The sequence below is a fragment of the Pan troglodytes genome, chromosome 8 (assembly GCF_028858775.2).
Source record: "Pan troglodytes isolate AG18354 chromosome 8, NHGRI_mPanTro3-v2.0_pri, whole genome shotgun sequence".
Taxonomy (NCBI): Eukaryota; Metazoa; Chordata; class Mammalia; order Primates; family Hominidae; genus Pan; species Pan troglodytes.
The window spans coordinates 131,634,013-131,649,859 of record NC_072406.2 but is presented as its reverse complement, the minus strand read 5'-3'; the positions used below and the strand labels follow the sequence as shown (position 1 = coordinate 131,649,859).

General features: G+C 49.1%; 1 protein-coding gene across 5 annotated transcripts in view; it reads left to right on the top strand.

Moving 5' to 3' along the window:
• The first annotated feature begins 1,275 nt into the window (after positions 1-1,275).
• RGS10 (regulator of G protein signaling 10) overlaps positions 1,276-15,847 on the top strand; it is a 43,212-nt gene continuing 28,640 nt past the window's right edge. The window contains exons 1-2 of one of the 5 annotated variants that reach the window (XM_016919482.4): positions 1,637-2,313; positions 7,415-7,603. In XM_016919482.4, the coding sequence (XP_016774971.1) occupies positions 7,462-7,603 (142 nt within the window). In that variant the 5' untranslated portion in view covers positions 1,637-2,313; positions 7,415-7,461. Of the gene's footprint in view, positions 1,519-1,636; positions 2,314-7,387; positions 7,604-15,847 lie in introns of those variants that run through there. The other 4 variants (XM_016919485.4, XM_016919484.4, XM_016919481.4 and 1 more) reach the window with 4 other exon arrangements.

Sequence of the window (15,847 nt, the reverse complement as noted above, 5' to 3'; positions counted from 1 at the left end):
CTGGAAATCCTCTTTTGGCAGCAGAAGGGGGAGAGTGCTTGGAAATGCTCGGAGGAAAACGACTTTTAGAGGGGGAATAGCGGGGAGGGAAACAAGAAGCAACCACCGGACACACTTGGGGTGCAACTGGGGCTGTGGGGTGGGTAGAGGGAGAGGGAAAATGAGCAGAACTGGAAGCTCAGAATAGAAGATACAAAAGAAAGTGCCAAGTAGTGAAAAAAAACTGCAAAAGGACGGGGGGATGGGGGGGAGGGCGACTGGGGAACGGTTTGGAAAAATAGCAATTAGTACAGCTAAAAATAAAGACCAATTTAGAGACAAAGCCAGATGCACAAGGAGAAAAATAAAACTCGCCAGAAAGACAATTTCTTGCAAACCAAATGTTCAAGAAAATGGGGGCTAATGACATCCCCTCTGGGGCTGCTCCATAGACGAAATGAAATAATAGGAGACCGTAGAGCGCGCAGCGCCCAGCAGGTGACGCCGTGGGGGCTTGAGTGGTCCCGGTCGTGGAGCCTGAAGGCCCTGCCAGAGGCAGTGCCCACTTGTCCCCAAAGTTAGAGAAGTGTCCCGAAAGCGCGGTGTGCGGGACAGAGCACCGCCCGGCGCAGGAACCGGGGGGTTCCTGCAGAATCCTCTCAGATCTCCCCGAGTCCTGGCGCCCGCGCGGCACGGCCGGGGAGAGGGCGCCCACCCGCGGCGGCTCGGCTAGCTCAGCGCACGGGCCCTGGGGACGCCCCACCCGCATTCGCGGGGCGGGAAGACGCAGCGCCCACGAAGTCGAGGAGCAGCCAGGCCCCAGCAGGCGGGGATCCTGGTGACGAGGAGGCAAAGGCCACAGGCTGGGCCGCGCCCGGACTCTGCAGAACCGCGAGGCCTAGGCTTCCCAGCCTGTGACCCGGGAGGGGACCCCGCCCGCCACCTGCGAAGGCTCGCTGAGAGCCCCGAAGCGCGGTGCGCCCGCAGCGCCGTGCCAGTTTCTCCGGGACTACAGGGAGAAGGGGGAAGACCGCGATGGGCGCGGGAGCTTGAAGCTGGGCGGGGCGGGCCGGGGCGGCATCTCAGGCGAGGGCCAGGGACCCCGGAACGCGCTAACCGCCTCCGCGGGGCTACTAAGTTCCCGGCGGCGCGGGCTCCCTCTGGGCCAGTGCACCCTATCCCAGGCGCGGGGCAGACTCTGGGCGATCGGGGGTCACCCGGGGCTGCCCTGCCCTGCCCCGCCCGGGCACCCCGGAGCGGAACCGCGAGTCCCCACCGGCGGGGGCGGGCAGGGCGCACTGAGCGCGCCACGCGGCGCCTGGCTAGGAGGAGGGCGGCGGGCGGGGACCTAGAGCTCCGGGGCGGTGCTGAGCCCGCTCCTCCTCCTTGTCCTCCTCCTCCTCCTCGCCCTCCTCCTCCTCCTCGCCTTCCTCCGGCTCAGCCGCCGCGCCGCCGGGCTGCTCCTTCTTCCTCCTCGGGCGCCCGCGGCGATGTTCAACCGCGCCGTGAGTCGGCTGAGCAGGAAGCGGCCGCCGTCAGGTAAGCGGCTCCGGGGGCCCGCGGGCTCGGGGTCGGGGCGCCGTTTCGCCCGCCCGGCCTCCTGCCCTCCCTCTTGTGCTCGGGCGCGGCTCGGTGGTACCTCCCAGACTGGAGCCCCGGCCGACCGCACCACTTCTCCCCGCTGCGTACCGCACCTTCGCGGTCCCAGCCGCGACGGGAGCGCAGAGCTCCTCCGGGAGCCCCGGGGAGGAAGTTTGGCTGAAAGAGGAACAGCCGCAGTTTTCTTTTTAGTGATGGTCTGGGAGAAAAAGGAGCGCCCCAAATCTCCAAACTTTGGAGGTGACATGGGGCTCCAGATTCCGAAAGCAGAACGGCGCGCGGGCTTCTCCCTCCGTGACGCTCTCCGCCTCCGCTGCGGGCGTGGGTGGAAGGATGCCGAGCGCCCGGGGGAGCACGGCTGGACCCGGGCATCCGACTGGGCCCCTGGGCCTGGGGCGTCGGGGGCCTTCGCTTCTGCCGCGAGGAGCCAAAAGGTGGGATCGCGAGGGTGGCGGAACCCCAGGATGGAGAAGGGCACTTCTGCGGTCCGAGCCAGCGAAGTTCTGACGTTACGAAGGATTCGCCTTGGCTGTCACTTTGGGCCAGCCTGAGCCACGATCTGGGGCAACTTGATAGGACAAAGACCCCACGGTGAAGGTGGAGCCATGCCCTTGATTCCGGTCCTTCCACCCTTTTGCTCATCACAATAGCTACGACCTGTGCAGGCCTTTGGGTGCGCCAAGGGCTTTGTCCACCGCGTTGGGTGAACTCTCCCTTCACCCCTAGGACAACCCGGTGAGTGAGGAGGGAGCGGAAGCCAGGCGCTGTTAGGTAACTTGCCCCAGTCACACTCCGCAGGTGATGTGTGGGGCTTTGCCGGGCTTCCCACGCCAAGATTCACTTCTGCTTGGCGCTCAGAGTCCCAACGCGTTGGTGCATTTCCTTTCTGCTCCTGGTATTTTATGAGGGACATTGTGGTTTAGAGACTGGGACCAGACTGGCTGGATCCGAATCTCACCTTCGCCATATTCACCAGCCGTGGGACCTTTCTGCAGAATGAGGGTCTGCAAAATGGGAATAACAGTAGCTACTCGCCTTTTAAAGTACTTAATTGGAACCTGTCTCCCATCCATCAGGTTTTGCAAATTATTGTATTTAATATGTAGGATTTCATAGGGTTGTTGTAATGATCTTACATTGTTGCCCGGCAAGTACTAAGTGCTCCATTAGCGTTAGTGGTCATGTAAACCTTTTTGTGTTGCATGTGAGTCAAAGAATTCCCTTGTGGGTGTTAATGTTAACCATTCTCTATGGTTGGCACAGGCCTGTGGAGCGCTGCTCAGAGCCTGGACTCGAATTAAACTCTTGGTTCTAACCTTGACTCTGTCATTCAGCAACACTGGGCAAATTACTTGATCTCTCTGTGCCTCAGTTTCAGTGATGTGCTGGAGCTGGCTCAAACTGGCTTGCAAGAGCCAGTTGCCAAATATTCAAAAAGTTTGGAAACTGGTTGTAAACCATAGGTAGCTTGAAAGTAGTTATGATGGGATATTTACATCATGAAAATCAACAAAGCTAAAAATGAAGGCTTCATTTTGACTCAGGAGAGCTGATGTTCCAGCTCCTTTCTCCACCTGCAAAGTGGGTTTTATAGGGTTATGGGATTAAATACTCAAAACCATATGAAGCCCCTAGTACAATGTGTGGCACATAATAAAAGTGTAATAATTAGTAGCTTTTCTCCCTTTTGCCTGTTATAAATAGAGCTGCTATGAATAGCCCTGTACACGTTACTTATTACTTTAGATTGCTTTTGGGTTGAAGACTGACAGATAGAACCATTGTATCCTGGGAGATACATGGATTTGGGGTGATTTTGCATGTAGCCAGGTTGCACCCCAAAAAGGCTGAAGGCAGTTTTAGGGAACAGATTATATCAGGGCAACAAATTTTAAACCTCATAAAATGTGGTTACATCACTGATAGAAAGGTCAGTCTCAGGCCGGGCTCAGTGGCTCACACCTGTGATCCCAGCACTTTGGGAGGCTGAGGCAGGAGGATTGCTTGAGCCCAGGAGTTCCAGATAAGCCTGGGAAACATGGCAAAACCCCGTCTCTACAAAAAAATTAAAAAATTAGCCAGGCATGGTGGTGCGTGCCTGTAGTCCCAGCTCCTTAGACGGCTGAAGTGAGAGGATGGCTTGAGCCTGGGAGGTTGAGGCTACAGTGAGCTTAGATCGTGCCACTGCACTTCACCCTGGGTGACAGAGTGAGATCCAAAGAAAAGGAAAGAAGGAAGGAAGGGAGGAAGGAAGAAAGAAGGAAGGAAGGAAGGAAGATCAGCCACTAAACATCATGGATTGGTACTGGATGCCTCGACTCCAATAGCCTGATTTTCTTTGGAATTGTAGGTGTAGGGTCTTTCCCCATTATGGAAAATAACGTAAGTTCTTGCCTGACTGGTCATCACCACCCAGCCGTGTGAAAAGAAGAAGCCTAGTGAGAAAGGGGTCATTTGGGCCTGTGGGCCGAGGTACTGAGAAGACAGCCAAGTGATTTTTGGGACCCTGTACTTAATTTTTTTTTTTTTTTGTAATTTTGAATTATTTTTCTTAAAGAGGATCCTCAAATTGTATAAACTTCAGGCTCCACAAAAGCCAGAGCTGCTCCTGCAGGACCCCTGATTTGGACCTGGCTGTGGTCCTGCCTCCCCCAGTACCTTCTATTTTACACTTTTCCTACCTTTCAGCAAAACCTCACTGGAGACACTGTCTTTCCGCGGAGGATTTTGAGTTCCTAACCCCTCCTTCCAAGGTTCAGAGTGGGATTTCCTTATTCTTCCTGAGGTTTCTCAAAGTGTGTTCCACCCGTCCTGTGGGTTCAGGAGGGCTTTGATAAAGTGCAGCTTCTCAGGCCTTGCCCAGACTGATTCGGTGTTGGGGACTGTAGGTGGGGCTTGTCTTTGACAAGCACCCCAGAGAATTCTCAGGCCAGTGAAATGTGAGGGTCCCCCAACGGGATTCTGTCCACTCACCCTGCCCAGTTATCAACCTTGCATTGTTGATAGCTGAAATATGCCCATCTGAGATGCCAAGCTGAAGCCACCCGACTCCCTACCCCTGCAGCTGCACCCAGGGGTGACCTCTCAGGGGAATTCCCACCCTGCCGGGCAGGTTTCGGCCGTCCCCTCGGGCCTGTCATACAGGATCCGATTAAACCCTTGGGAACAGTTTTAAGTTTATGGCTGGGCTTGTTTTATTTAAAGATGACAGTTTGCACAGCAATTTAATGTCTTTGTTTTAACAACTCGGCAGCAGGGTAGCCTTGGCAGCTGGGACAACTTTCTCTGCAGAATATCACTGGCCCAGGCCTGCGGGGACAGAGGGGCCGGCCGAAGGGCCTTGTTTTCTATAGGTGTGGCCAGCTTATGAGCCAGTTGAGCCTCTGGGACCTGCTCTGGGCACCACCTAGTGCAGCCCGTAGCCTGGTGGGTGTGAGGTGCTCACGGTGTTTTATCTCTGTTGGCTGATTTGTATTTGATGTGATGTCTCCTTTCTTCATGGTTAGAAAATGTAGATGCCTGGCATGGCCATTTCCTAGGGCTTCCTGGGTGAACTGAGTCACTTCCCTCCCTGGGTGGAGTGAGTCCCCGGATGCTGGGCTCTGGGAACCTGTTGCTTAAACTGCACTAAATTTATGCCCCCAAGTTTCTTCTGCTTCCCCCAGATAGCTCTTTGCTGCAGCAGCCTGCGGGTGGCAGCAGGAGCGGAGGGGGCCCCAGCAGGCAGCAGCAGTGGCCCCTTGATAAGAGCTGTCAGGCGGCATCCGCTGGAGTGAGACAGTCCCTTGCAGACTTGTGGGGACAAATTTCCCTTCCAAGCAAGTTCCCATCTGTCAAGAGCCCTGCTAAGTTCCCTCAGGTCCACCTTGCTGCCCCGCTGCCTGGTGGGCGACCCCTTATCTGACTGAGTCCTTCCCAGCCCCATTTTTCCTGCTCCCTACTCTACCCCTGGAGGGACTGGACATTACTCCCTCTGTGCCTTTGCTCCCCCAGCTGTCCTTTGTCCTGTCCCAAAGCCTGGGTCCCCCTGCTCCAACAGACCCACCCTTCTAGGCCTCGCTGCCTCCCACCCTCCATGCTTGACAGAGCAGCTTGTCTGAGCAGGAGGGAACCATTTCATTTCTCCCTCAGGGGCTGCAGAGGCCACTAAGGGGCAGGGACTTGTCCGGAGGCACCCATTTCTGAAGGGGCAGAGAACTCAAGTCTTGGACCCAAGTCCACGGCCACCTAAACACAACAACCATTTAGCGACTTTGCTAAAATATATTTAGAGAATGAATGTGGAGCTGACAACTTTCCTCCCTTCCTCCATCCCTCTCTCCTCCACTCCCTCCCTCCCTTCCTTCTTCCCTCCCTCCTTCCCTCCCTTCCTTCTTTTCTGTAGTCAGGACATTAGAAACAAACAAGGCCATCATCAAACACCTTTATCATTTCACACAGAAAAGGACATTTTAACACCCCCAATAGTAGGAAAGATATAATCTCAGGTAAAGAGCTGTCCTGATCCATAGAATCTTCTAGAGGTTGTCGCTCCTGGGGAGAGACACTGGGCACCTGAGGGACAGAGGTGTGAGGAAGACTATTACACCACACTCCCTTTTGTATGTCCTGCACTGTGCCCCATGTAAAGAAACGTAGTGATCTATTTCAAGCAAAAGCAAAACAAGCAACCCAAGACTGTCCTTCCTCTACCAGCACAGTTCACTTGGTAAATATTTCCTAGTCTTCCTTCTCGTTTATTTGTGGACTAGTGAAGAAAACCTCCTACCAGCCCGTGGCACTGTGGGCAGGCGGCCACCTGGGAACACCTGGCCTCCTCTCCTCAATTCACTTTAAGTTCTGTGAGAAAATAGGCCCCACCTTTCATTTCTGGCATCTTTCTCTGTGTTTTTCTCTCCAGCCAGACAACCTGGGGTTGCATCCCAGCTCATCCACTTCCTTGCTTGCTTCTTTGTAGCAAATTATTTATCATCTCTGTGCCTCAGTTTCCTGATCTGTAAAATGGGGCCCTTGAGGAAACTAGCTTGCAAGGATTGTTGCAAAGTTTCGATGGGATATAGTAAGTGCTCAGTAAATGTCAACTTTTCTTTTCCTTTTTTTTTTTTTGAGACGGAGTTTCACTCTTGTTGCCCACGCTGGAGTGCAATGGCGCCATCTCGGCTCACGGCAACCTCTACCTCCGGGGTTCAAGCCATTCTCCTGCCTCAGCCTCCTGAGTAGCTGGGATTACACGCATGCACCACCACGCCTGGCTAATTTTGTATTTTTAGGTTTCTCCACATTGGTCGGGCTGGTCTCAAACTCCCGACCTCAGGTGATCTGCCCGCCTCGGCCTCCCAAAGTGCTGGGATTACAGGCGTGAGCCACCACGCCCGGCCTCAGCTATTTTTAATAGCTATCCGTCCTCCTTTCTGTGCCCTCTACCCTTAGCCTGGTGCCTGGCTTTGCTCATTCCTTAGAAAATGTTTATCACTATAAAATATATACTTGAGTGCCAGACATCATGCTGACCCTGAGGAAGACACAGCCCTTGCTTTCAAGAAATGCACCATCCACCTGACTGACCCTGGAGGAAAAAGTCATTTACTTTGCCTCGAGGGAGGGTGCGGGACAGATTGAGGCAGAGTAGGAGAGTGAGGGCAGCTTTACGCAGAAATGTCAGGCCCCAGAGGACACACAGGGGCTTCTGGAAGTGGAGAAAATCGATGACAGGGTCTTTGTTTTCGGACTAGGGCTGCTGGGCCATTTTCTTTTTTCTGGCCTTTGCCTAGAAAGTGGAGAGTCTAGGGAGGCTACAAATAACAGTTTGGCGTTCTTATTTCCTTCCCTCTAGTAGAAACTGGAAACCAGTGGCCATCTGTTGTTTAGTCCACTTAAAAGAGGATGTTGAGACTTGTTTTTTCTTCGGACCCAAGGGTGCTCGGGAGCCCTCCAGTCTCTGCCTTTCTCACACAAGGCGTCTCTGGGAAGGCAGTGGATTGTTGGTCTGCGTGGAACTTCTCAGGTGGACACCAGAGCATGGAACGTAAGGAATCGCCCCCACCCCTTTCCATGTCCACAGTTTGCCTGTCGCCTTGGCCCTGGGCGGGGCAGGGGCTGGGAAGAGTGTGCTGTGAGGACACAGAGGTGCACAGGTGACTGTGGAAGGGCCAGTAGGGGCACTTGGCTTTCTGTGAGTCCCGAACCCTCATGTAAAAACGCCACAATGCCCTTTCTGAGTGGAGCCAACCCTCTGCCACCAGCTTTCCTGCTCCTGACTTGGATGCTGGCTATTACTATGATTATTGAAAAACTTTTTTCACTTTTGATGTTATTTCCTGCTAACTGCAGTTCAATCAGATCTCCCTGGCAGGGGAATTGCATGCAGGTTGGGTAGTTATTCTCAGCAGCTAGATACTGGAGCCGATAAACACTTAAGTAATATTTAGATACCATGTTTCCATGACCCAGTTTCTCTGGAGCCTTACACAGATCACCAGTTGTAACAAAATGACTCTCTGATTCTAAATTGGGAGGACTTTTTAAAAAATGTAATACACTTGATGTGGTATAGGTGACAAGAGGTTTTAAATAAGTTTTGTGGGGTGTGTACTTTCTTTGAAACTTCATTACAAAGTAGAGTATTTTAAAGGAGTACAGTGTGTGTGTGCACGCCTGTGCATGTGAGTTGTACCAAACGACTTTGGAATTTAGGGTTAATATCTCTGCCTTTTCCTGGACTTGAATGTTTAATAGCCTGTGAGTTTGGGGGAGTACTTAGGACAAACCTTCTGAGGATGTAAGTTGACTCTGCTGTTGAGGAAACTGGATAGTGAGATATTACTAAAATATTATTTGACTTGGAGAAATTGTCTATGCAGGATGATTACACAGACCTTCCTGCAAATTAACAGCAGAAATCCATGCTGTGAGCATTCATCTCCGATGAGTGTTACAGATGCCTTTTGAGTATGGATTTCCAAGGAATTAATGTCTGGAGAAGGTCTCTGTTAGATATGACATCATAGCATCTATAAATAATGCATCATAAAATAAGCTGCAAGCAACCAGCCCCAGCCATCTGCACCGTGATGCTTCACCCATCCTTGAAATAATGGCTTTTACTGACGCCAGAAGCCACATAGGACAGCATAATCATAAATGGAAAACGCATATACATTGTGTTTGTGTGCTGGATGATTCCACCTGGTCTTATGTGACTTTTTTTTTTTTTTTTTTCTGCATGGATTGGACTCTTAACAGTTTTCTGTTTTTTCCCCAAAGTGTGATTGTTCTTGGTCTCTTAAAGGCTGTTGTGTTCTGGCCTCTGTGAGTATAAAGATCAGCAGATATAAAAGCTAAAAATGGCAGTAGAGCCCTTGGTAAAGAGCGTGTACTCTGGAGCAGGAGTACCTGGGTTTGGGCCGTGATTTCCCATTTTCTAGCTGGGATGCTTGTAAGTTACTGTGCCTCAGTTTCTTCATCTGCAAAGTGGAAGTAATACTAACCACGTCAGTAGGTTATTGTGAGAACTGAATCATTTAATTCAGGTAAAAGCTTGGAACGGTACCCAGCACACTGTAAATCATTTGCAAGTTTTTCTTTTTTCTTTTTATTTTTTTGAGACAGAGTCTTGCTCTGTCACCAGGCTGGAGTGCAGTGGCTTGATCTCGGCTCACTGCAACCTCCGCCTCCCAGGTTCAAGCAATCCTCCTGCTTCAGCCTCCTGAGTAGCTGGAACTACAGGCGTGCACCACCACACCTGGCTAATTTTTTGTATTTTTAGTATAGATGGGGTTTCAGCATGTTGGCCAGGATGGTTTCGATCTCTTGACCTCGTGATCTGCCTGCCTCAGCCTCCCAAAGTGCTGGGATTACAGGCGTGAGCCACCGCGCCAACCTTTTTTTTTTTTTTTTTGAGACAGAGTCTCGCTCTGTCACCCAGGCTGGAGTGTAGTGGCACGATCTCGGCTGACTGCAACCTCCGCCTCCTGGGTTCAAGCAATTCTTCTGCCTCAGCCTCCCGAGTAGCTGAGACTATAGGCACGTGCTACCATGCCTGGCTAATTTTTGTAATTTTAGTAGAGACAGGGTTTCATCATATTGTTCAGGCTGGTCTTGAACTCCTGACGTCGTGATCTGCCCGCCTCGGCCTCCCAAAGTGCTGGGATTACAGACATGAGCCACAGTGCCTGGCCTTTTATTTATTTATTTATTTTAAGACAGATTCTTGTTTTGTTGCTCAGGCTGGAGTGCAGTGGTGTGATCTCAGCTCACTGCAACCTCCGCCTCCCGGGTTCAAGTGATTCTCCTGTCTCAGCCTCCCGTGTAGCTGGGGATTACAGGAGTGCACCACCATACCCAGCTAATTTTTGTATTTTTTGTAGAGACATGGTTTTGCCATGTTGCCCAGGCTGGTCTTGAATGCCTGGCCTCAAGTGATCCACCCACCTCCGCCTCCCAAAGTGCTGGGATTACAGGTGTGAGCCACCATGCCTGGCCCATTTGAAGTATTAACCATTATTATTAGCTAATGACAGAGTAGTCTGAAAATAAATTTGCTGAAAAATATGTATTTTGCATGCAAAAAATTTGAAGATCTAAAATGATTTAAAGAGCCCAGGAGCTAAGAAAACAAAATGAAACACCAAAAACTTTTATTCATTGCAAAAATGTTTTACAGCTGAAGTAAACAATGACAATAAAAATAAAACAGCATGATAAAATTGAAACAAACAAATATCACAAGCAGGTCTTCCCTAGCTGGAGAGATCGTAAAGCTGCTGGAGAACATGCTTGACATTTTTTCCACCTATTCATGTCAGTCCTGCTTTCTTGTGTAATCTGTCTGAAATGGAAACTTTTATCAATGAAAAGAGATAGAAGAATATTGCAACTTTGTGGATCCAGGTACCAGAAGTTGGGCAGCTGGGAAATCTTGGTTTTGCTTTATTCTTAAGTTCAGAGGTAAACCTGCTTTGCTATTGAGAAAGAGTATTTATTTCTTCTAATATTACTGGACTGGTTGTAACATTTATGTATGTATGTATGTATTTATTTACTTACTTACTTTAACCTGCTTCCCCTTCCACCTTGGTTGTTAACATTTTTTTCTTTTTTTTTTTAAACTTTTTTTCCCTAAGACGGAGTCTCTCTCTGTCACCCAGGCTGGAGTGCAGTGGCGCAATCTCAGCTCACTGCAACTTCCGCTTCCCGGGTTCAAACAATTCTCCTGCCTCAGCCTCCTGAGTAGCTAGGATTACAGGCGCGTGCCACCACACCTGGCTAATTTTTGTATTCCATGTTGGCCAGGCAGGTTTTGAACTGACCTCGTTATCTGTCTGCCTCAGCCTCCTAAAGTGCTGGGATTATAGGCGTGAGCCACTGCGCCCGGCCTCTTTTCTTTTTTTATGACTTTTTTTTTTTTTTTTTTTTTTTTTTTTTTTTTGAGACAGCGTCTGGCTCTGTCACCCAGGCTGGAGTGCAGTGGCGCAATATCGGCTCACTGTAGTTTCTGCTTCCTGGGCTCCAGTGATCCTTCCACCTCAGCCTCCTGAATAGCTGGGCCTACAGGCCTATACCACCATGACCAGCTAATTTTTGTGGTTTTTTTTGGTTTGTTTGTTTTTGTTTTATTTTGTTTTGTTTGAGACAGAGTCTTGCCCTGTCACCCAGGCTGGAGTGCAATGGTGCCATCTCGGCTCACTGCAACCTCCACCTCCTGGGTTCAAGTAATTCTCCTGCCTCAGCCTCCCGAGTAGCTGGGATTACAGGTGCGTACCACCACTCCAGGCTAATTGTTTGTATCTTTAGTAGAGACAGGGTTTCACCATGTTGGCCAGGCTGATCTCGAACTCCTGACTTTGTGATCTGCCCACCTCGTCCTCCCAAAATGCTGGTGTGAGTTGCCACGCCTGGCCTAATTTTTGTATTTTTTGTGGAGACCGGATTTCACCATGTTGCCCAGGCTGGTCTTGAACTCCTGAGCTCCAGCAATCTGCCTGCCTTGGCCTCCCAAAGTGCTGGTATTACGGGCATGAGCCACCGTGCCCACGGGTCGTAACTGAGCTGAGATGGCTTAGGAATTCATTACTTAGTGTGCCCCCTGAGCAGGGGACCCTGAGTTGCGGAAGTGCCCTCAGCCTAAGGGCTATCCCTGTCTGCTCAGTCATATTGGAGGCTGGGGATAGTGACTTGGAAAAGAGAGATGCCACTGGGTGAGTGGAGTTTGCAAATGCTGTCTCATCAAGATCTGTCTATACTGATATCAGTCAAGATGGATTTGAAAAGGGTGGGGTGCCATAGCCAAAAGCCTTAAACTCGAAAGACAGTCAGGAAGTCTTAGAAAAATTCAAACCAACATTTTTGGGGAAAATAAAAACTTATGACAGATAGAGAGCGGGTATCTCAGATAGAAGGATCTTCTATTCCACTTATCGGGACAGAAGGTGAGCAAAAAGGCAAGAAGGAATTGCTCTTTATCTAGAGCACCATAGCCAGAAAACCAATACTCATGGCTATAAAAAGCAGCTCCATCTTGGCATACTTTCTGACCCGTCCCTGAAAACTCCATGCTCTTCTGTAATAGTGTCAATTGTTAACGTATTTCATGGCATATGATATAAGGGAGATCTTAGCCCAGGAGACCATGGAATGGAAGGGCCCATCGGTTTTCTAACTATGCTCCCAGGAGCCCTGGGATTCTGCAGACATGGCCCTGGTGAGGACAGCTGACCTCCCATACAGGTCCCAGTATTGGGTCCATCCAGTGATTTGTTAGCTGCATCACCTTGGATAGGTCATTCTATCTTCTGGATTTTTGCTTCCCAGTCTATAAAATGAGGTGGTGGGGGAGGTGGGGCTGGACCACATTAGTGTGTTTTGAGTTGTAAAACTTTTTGTTCAAATGAAAACAGACACATAAACCTAATATGCAAAAATGATTAGAGTATGAAATAAAGGGTGGGGGTTGGCAATTGTCTAACAGTGAGGTCAGTTCTTTTAACTCTCAGACATTCTGTTGGCTAAATGGTGATCTACTGTGTGTATTTATTTGCAAGACAGCGTGGCAGTGAAAACCCAAACATGGTCTGGTTTATTATGGAAAAGAATGTCAAGAGTTTTGGAATCCTTTCAGACCAAGGTTGAAAACTTATGGCCAAAGTGGTTCTGCCATGGCAAAGAGAAATTTGCAGCTGCCTAGATTGTTCCTGGAACAGTGAACTTGTGTCTCTAGATTTATTTACTTAAGAGAAGATCTGCTGGGGAAATGGAGTAAACTGTCAAACTGTATTCTCTGGGCAAAGAGCAGAAGAGTAAATTAGTGAAATGCTTGGCAGAATGAACCCTGCTGCAGAAATTTCTTGTAATAATGATCTTTTAATTGGATTTATACTTTGTTGGAAAGAAACTCAGTGTTCAGGAGCCTGCTACTGCAGCATTTACAAAGAGAACAGGGAACTAATTTAATATCCATGAACTGGAGGGTCACTTTAGAAAAGCATCAGCTCCATTTGGTGATGTGTTTAAGTGAGTTTCCTTCATGGTTAGAGGAAAGGATTTGTCCCAAATAATTCTCTTACGTACTCTATTGCCAATGAGCATTGAAGCATGGTCCCTGCTGGGTTTCTGGGTTTCTGCTTTATTGATGATTGATTGATTGAGACAGGGTCTTGCTGTCATCCAGGCTGGAGTGCAGTGGCCCAATCATGGATCACTGCAGCCTTGAACTCCTGGGCTCAAGCTATCCTCCCGCCTCAGTCTGTCAAATAGCTGGGACTAAAGGCACATGCCACTATGCCCAGCTAAGTTTTGTATTTTTTGTACACACAGGATTTCACTATGTTGCCCAGGCTTGTCTCGAACACCTGAGCTTGAGTGATCTGCCCACCTGGGCCTCCCAAAGTGCTGGGGTTATAGGTGTGAACCACCGTGCCCAGCCTAGTTTTTAAATATTTTATAGAGATGGGGTCCCAGTATGTTGCTCAGGCTGGTCTTGAACTCCTGAGATCAAGCCATCCTCCTGTCTCAGCCTCCCAAGGTGTTTGGATTACAGGCGTGAGCCACTGTGCCCAGCTGGCCTGGTTCTAATTTAGCTCATGTCATCTGGTGAATGTCTAAAATCCTGGTAGTTTCCCCAGGTGCTTGGATTTGGAGTCCCAGGGGATCAAGAAGTCAACATGTATTTTGACCTCCCATAGAACATCAGAGATCACAGGAGCTGTTACTATTAAGTAAGTCCAGTGTGCTCTGATACAGATTTTCTCCAAAACCATTTTTAGCTGTGTGGCCCCCTAGCTGTTTGCAGCAATTAATATTTATGAGACTTTATTTAAAAAAATACATCATTTAGAGGTGATTTGCTTTGCTGATTTATTTATTTATTTATTTAATCAGATGGAGTCTCGCTCTGTCACCAGGCTGGAGTGCAGTGGTGCAATCTCAGCTCACTGCAACCTCCGCCTCCCGGGTTCAAGCAATTCTCCTGCCTTAGCCTCCCTAGTAGCTGGGATTACAGACATCCACCACCATGCCCAGCAAATTTTTGTATTTTTAGTAGAGACAGGGTTTCACCATGTTGGCCATGATGGTCTCGATCTCTTGACCTTGCGATCTGCCTGCCTTGGCCTCCCAAAGTGTTGGGATTACAGGAGTGAGCCACCTCGCCCAGCCTTGCTGATTTCTTAATTAAAAGTTTATTTTCTCCTAGATTTGAACTTTTTTTTATAGAAACATGTCTCTAGCTTTGGAAAGAAAAAAAGTCAATGGGGAAAAAAGTGTTAGTTATAGAAGTAGTTTGCTTGATAGATGGTTATTTTAGAGATGGGAAGAAAGGAGCTCACATTTGTTGAGCATCTACTGTGTCCCAGGTGTGCTGCTAGGTGCCTGATGTGCTTCCATTTTTGAATCCTTATGATAACCCAAGAGATGGGGGATGATTTTCAAATATATACAAGAATTTTGCCCAAGATCCTATAGTTTTGAATTGGGGAAACTGGGTTTTTTGTTTTGTTTTGTTTTGTTTTGTTTTGTTTCGTTTGAGTTGGAGTTTCGCTCTTGTCACCCAGACTAGAGTGCAGTGGCACGATCTTGGCTCACTGCAACCTCCGCCTCCCAGGTTCAAATGATTCCCCTGCCTCAGCCTCCCAAGTAGCTGGGACTACAGGCACCCACCACCACACCCAGCTAATTTTTTTTATTTTTAGTACAGACGGGGTTTCACCATGTTGGCCAAGCTGGTCTTGAACTCCTGACCTCAAGTGATCCACCCGCCTCAGCCCCCTAAAGTGCTAGGATTACAGGCGTGAGCCACCGTGCCCGGCCAGAAACTGGGTTTTGAACCTGGCCCCATCTGAAGTGACATTCCATGGTTCTTCCTTGACTCCAGGAAGGGATCACATGCCATAGAATGAAGCATGCTTTCATTGTTCCCTCCTCCTACAGGCAAGTGGCCAAAGTGTGTTATTTGGAGATTCCCTGTTCCTCCCAGGAGACTTCTCAGTGTCGTGAGTCAGAGAGTACAGTGGAAGATGTGCAGATGCAAAGAGTTTTCATCCATTTTCTCTGTGCACCAAAATGTAAGAGGGTTGCCGAAAACCTCAGGCATCAGGATAATGATATTTATTTATTTATTTATTATCATTATTTTTAGATGGAATCTTGCTCTGTCGCCCAGGCTGGAGTGCAGTGGTGTGATCTTGGCTCACTGCAACCTCCGCTTCCTGGGTTCAAGCGTTTCTCCTGCCTCAGCCTCTCAAGGAGCTGGGATTACAGGTGCATGCCACCACACCCAACTAATTTTTTTATTTTTAGTAGAGATGAGGTTTCACTCCTGACCTCTGGTGATATGCCTGCCTTGGCCTCCCAAAGTGCTGGGATTACAGGTGTGAGCCACTGCACCCAGCCTATAAATGATATTTAATGCAGTGTTTTAAAAGATCAAAATTAATGCAAAAACATCCGTAATGAACAAATATCCGAAGTTTAAATAAAGTCAGGAAAAATAACAGTGTGATGCTGAGCCATATTGGACCCTGAAGCAAAAGGAAAAATCAGCATAACCGATCCTGTCTTTATTTAAAATTTGGGTATTTTGTTCATCATGGATTTTTTAGCATAAATTTTGATTTTTTGAAAAAGTATTGCCTGAGGAACTGGGCGCGGTGGCTCATGCCTGTAATCCCAGCACTTTGGGAGGCCGAGGTGGGTGGATCACCTGAGGTCAAGAGTTCGAGACCAGCCTGGCCAACATGGTAAAACCCCGTCTCTATTAAGAATACAAAAATTAGCT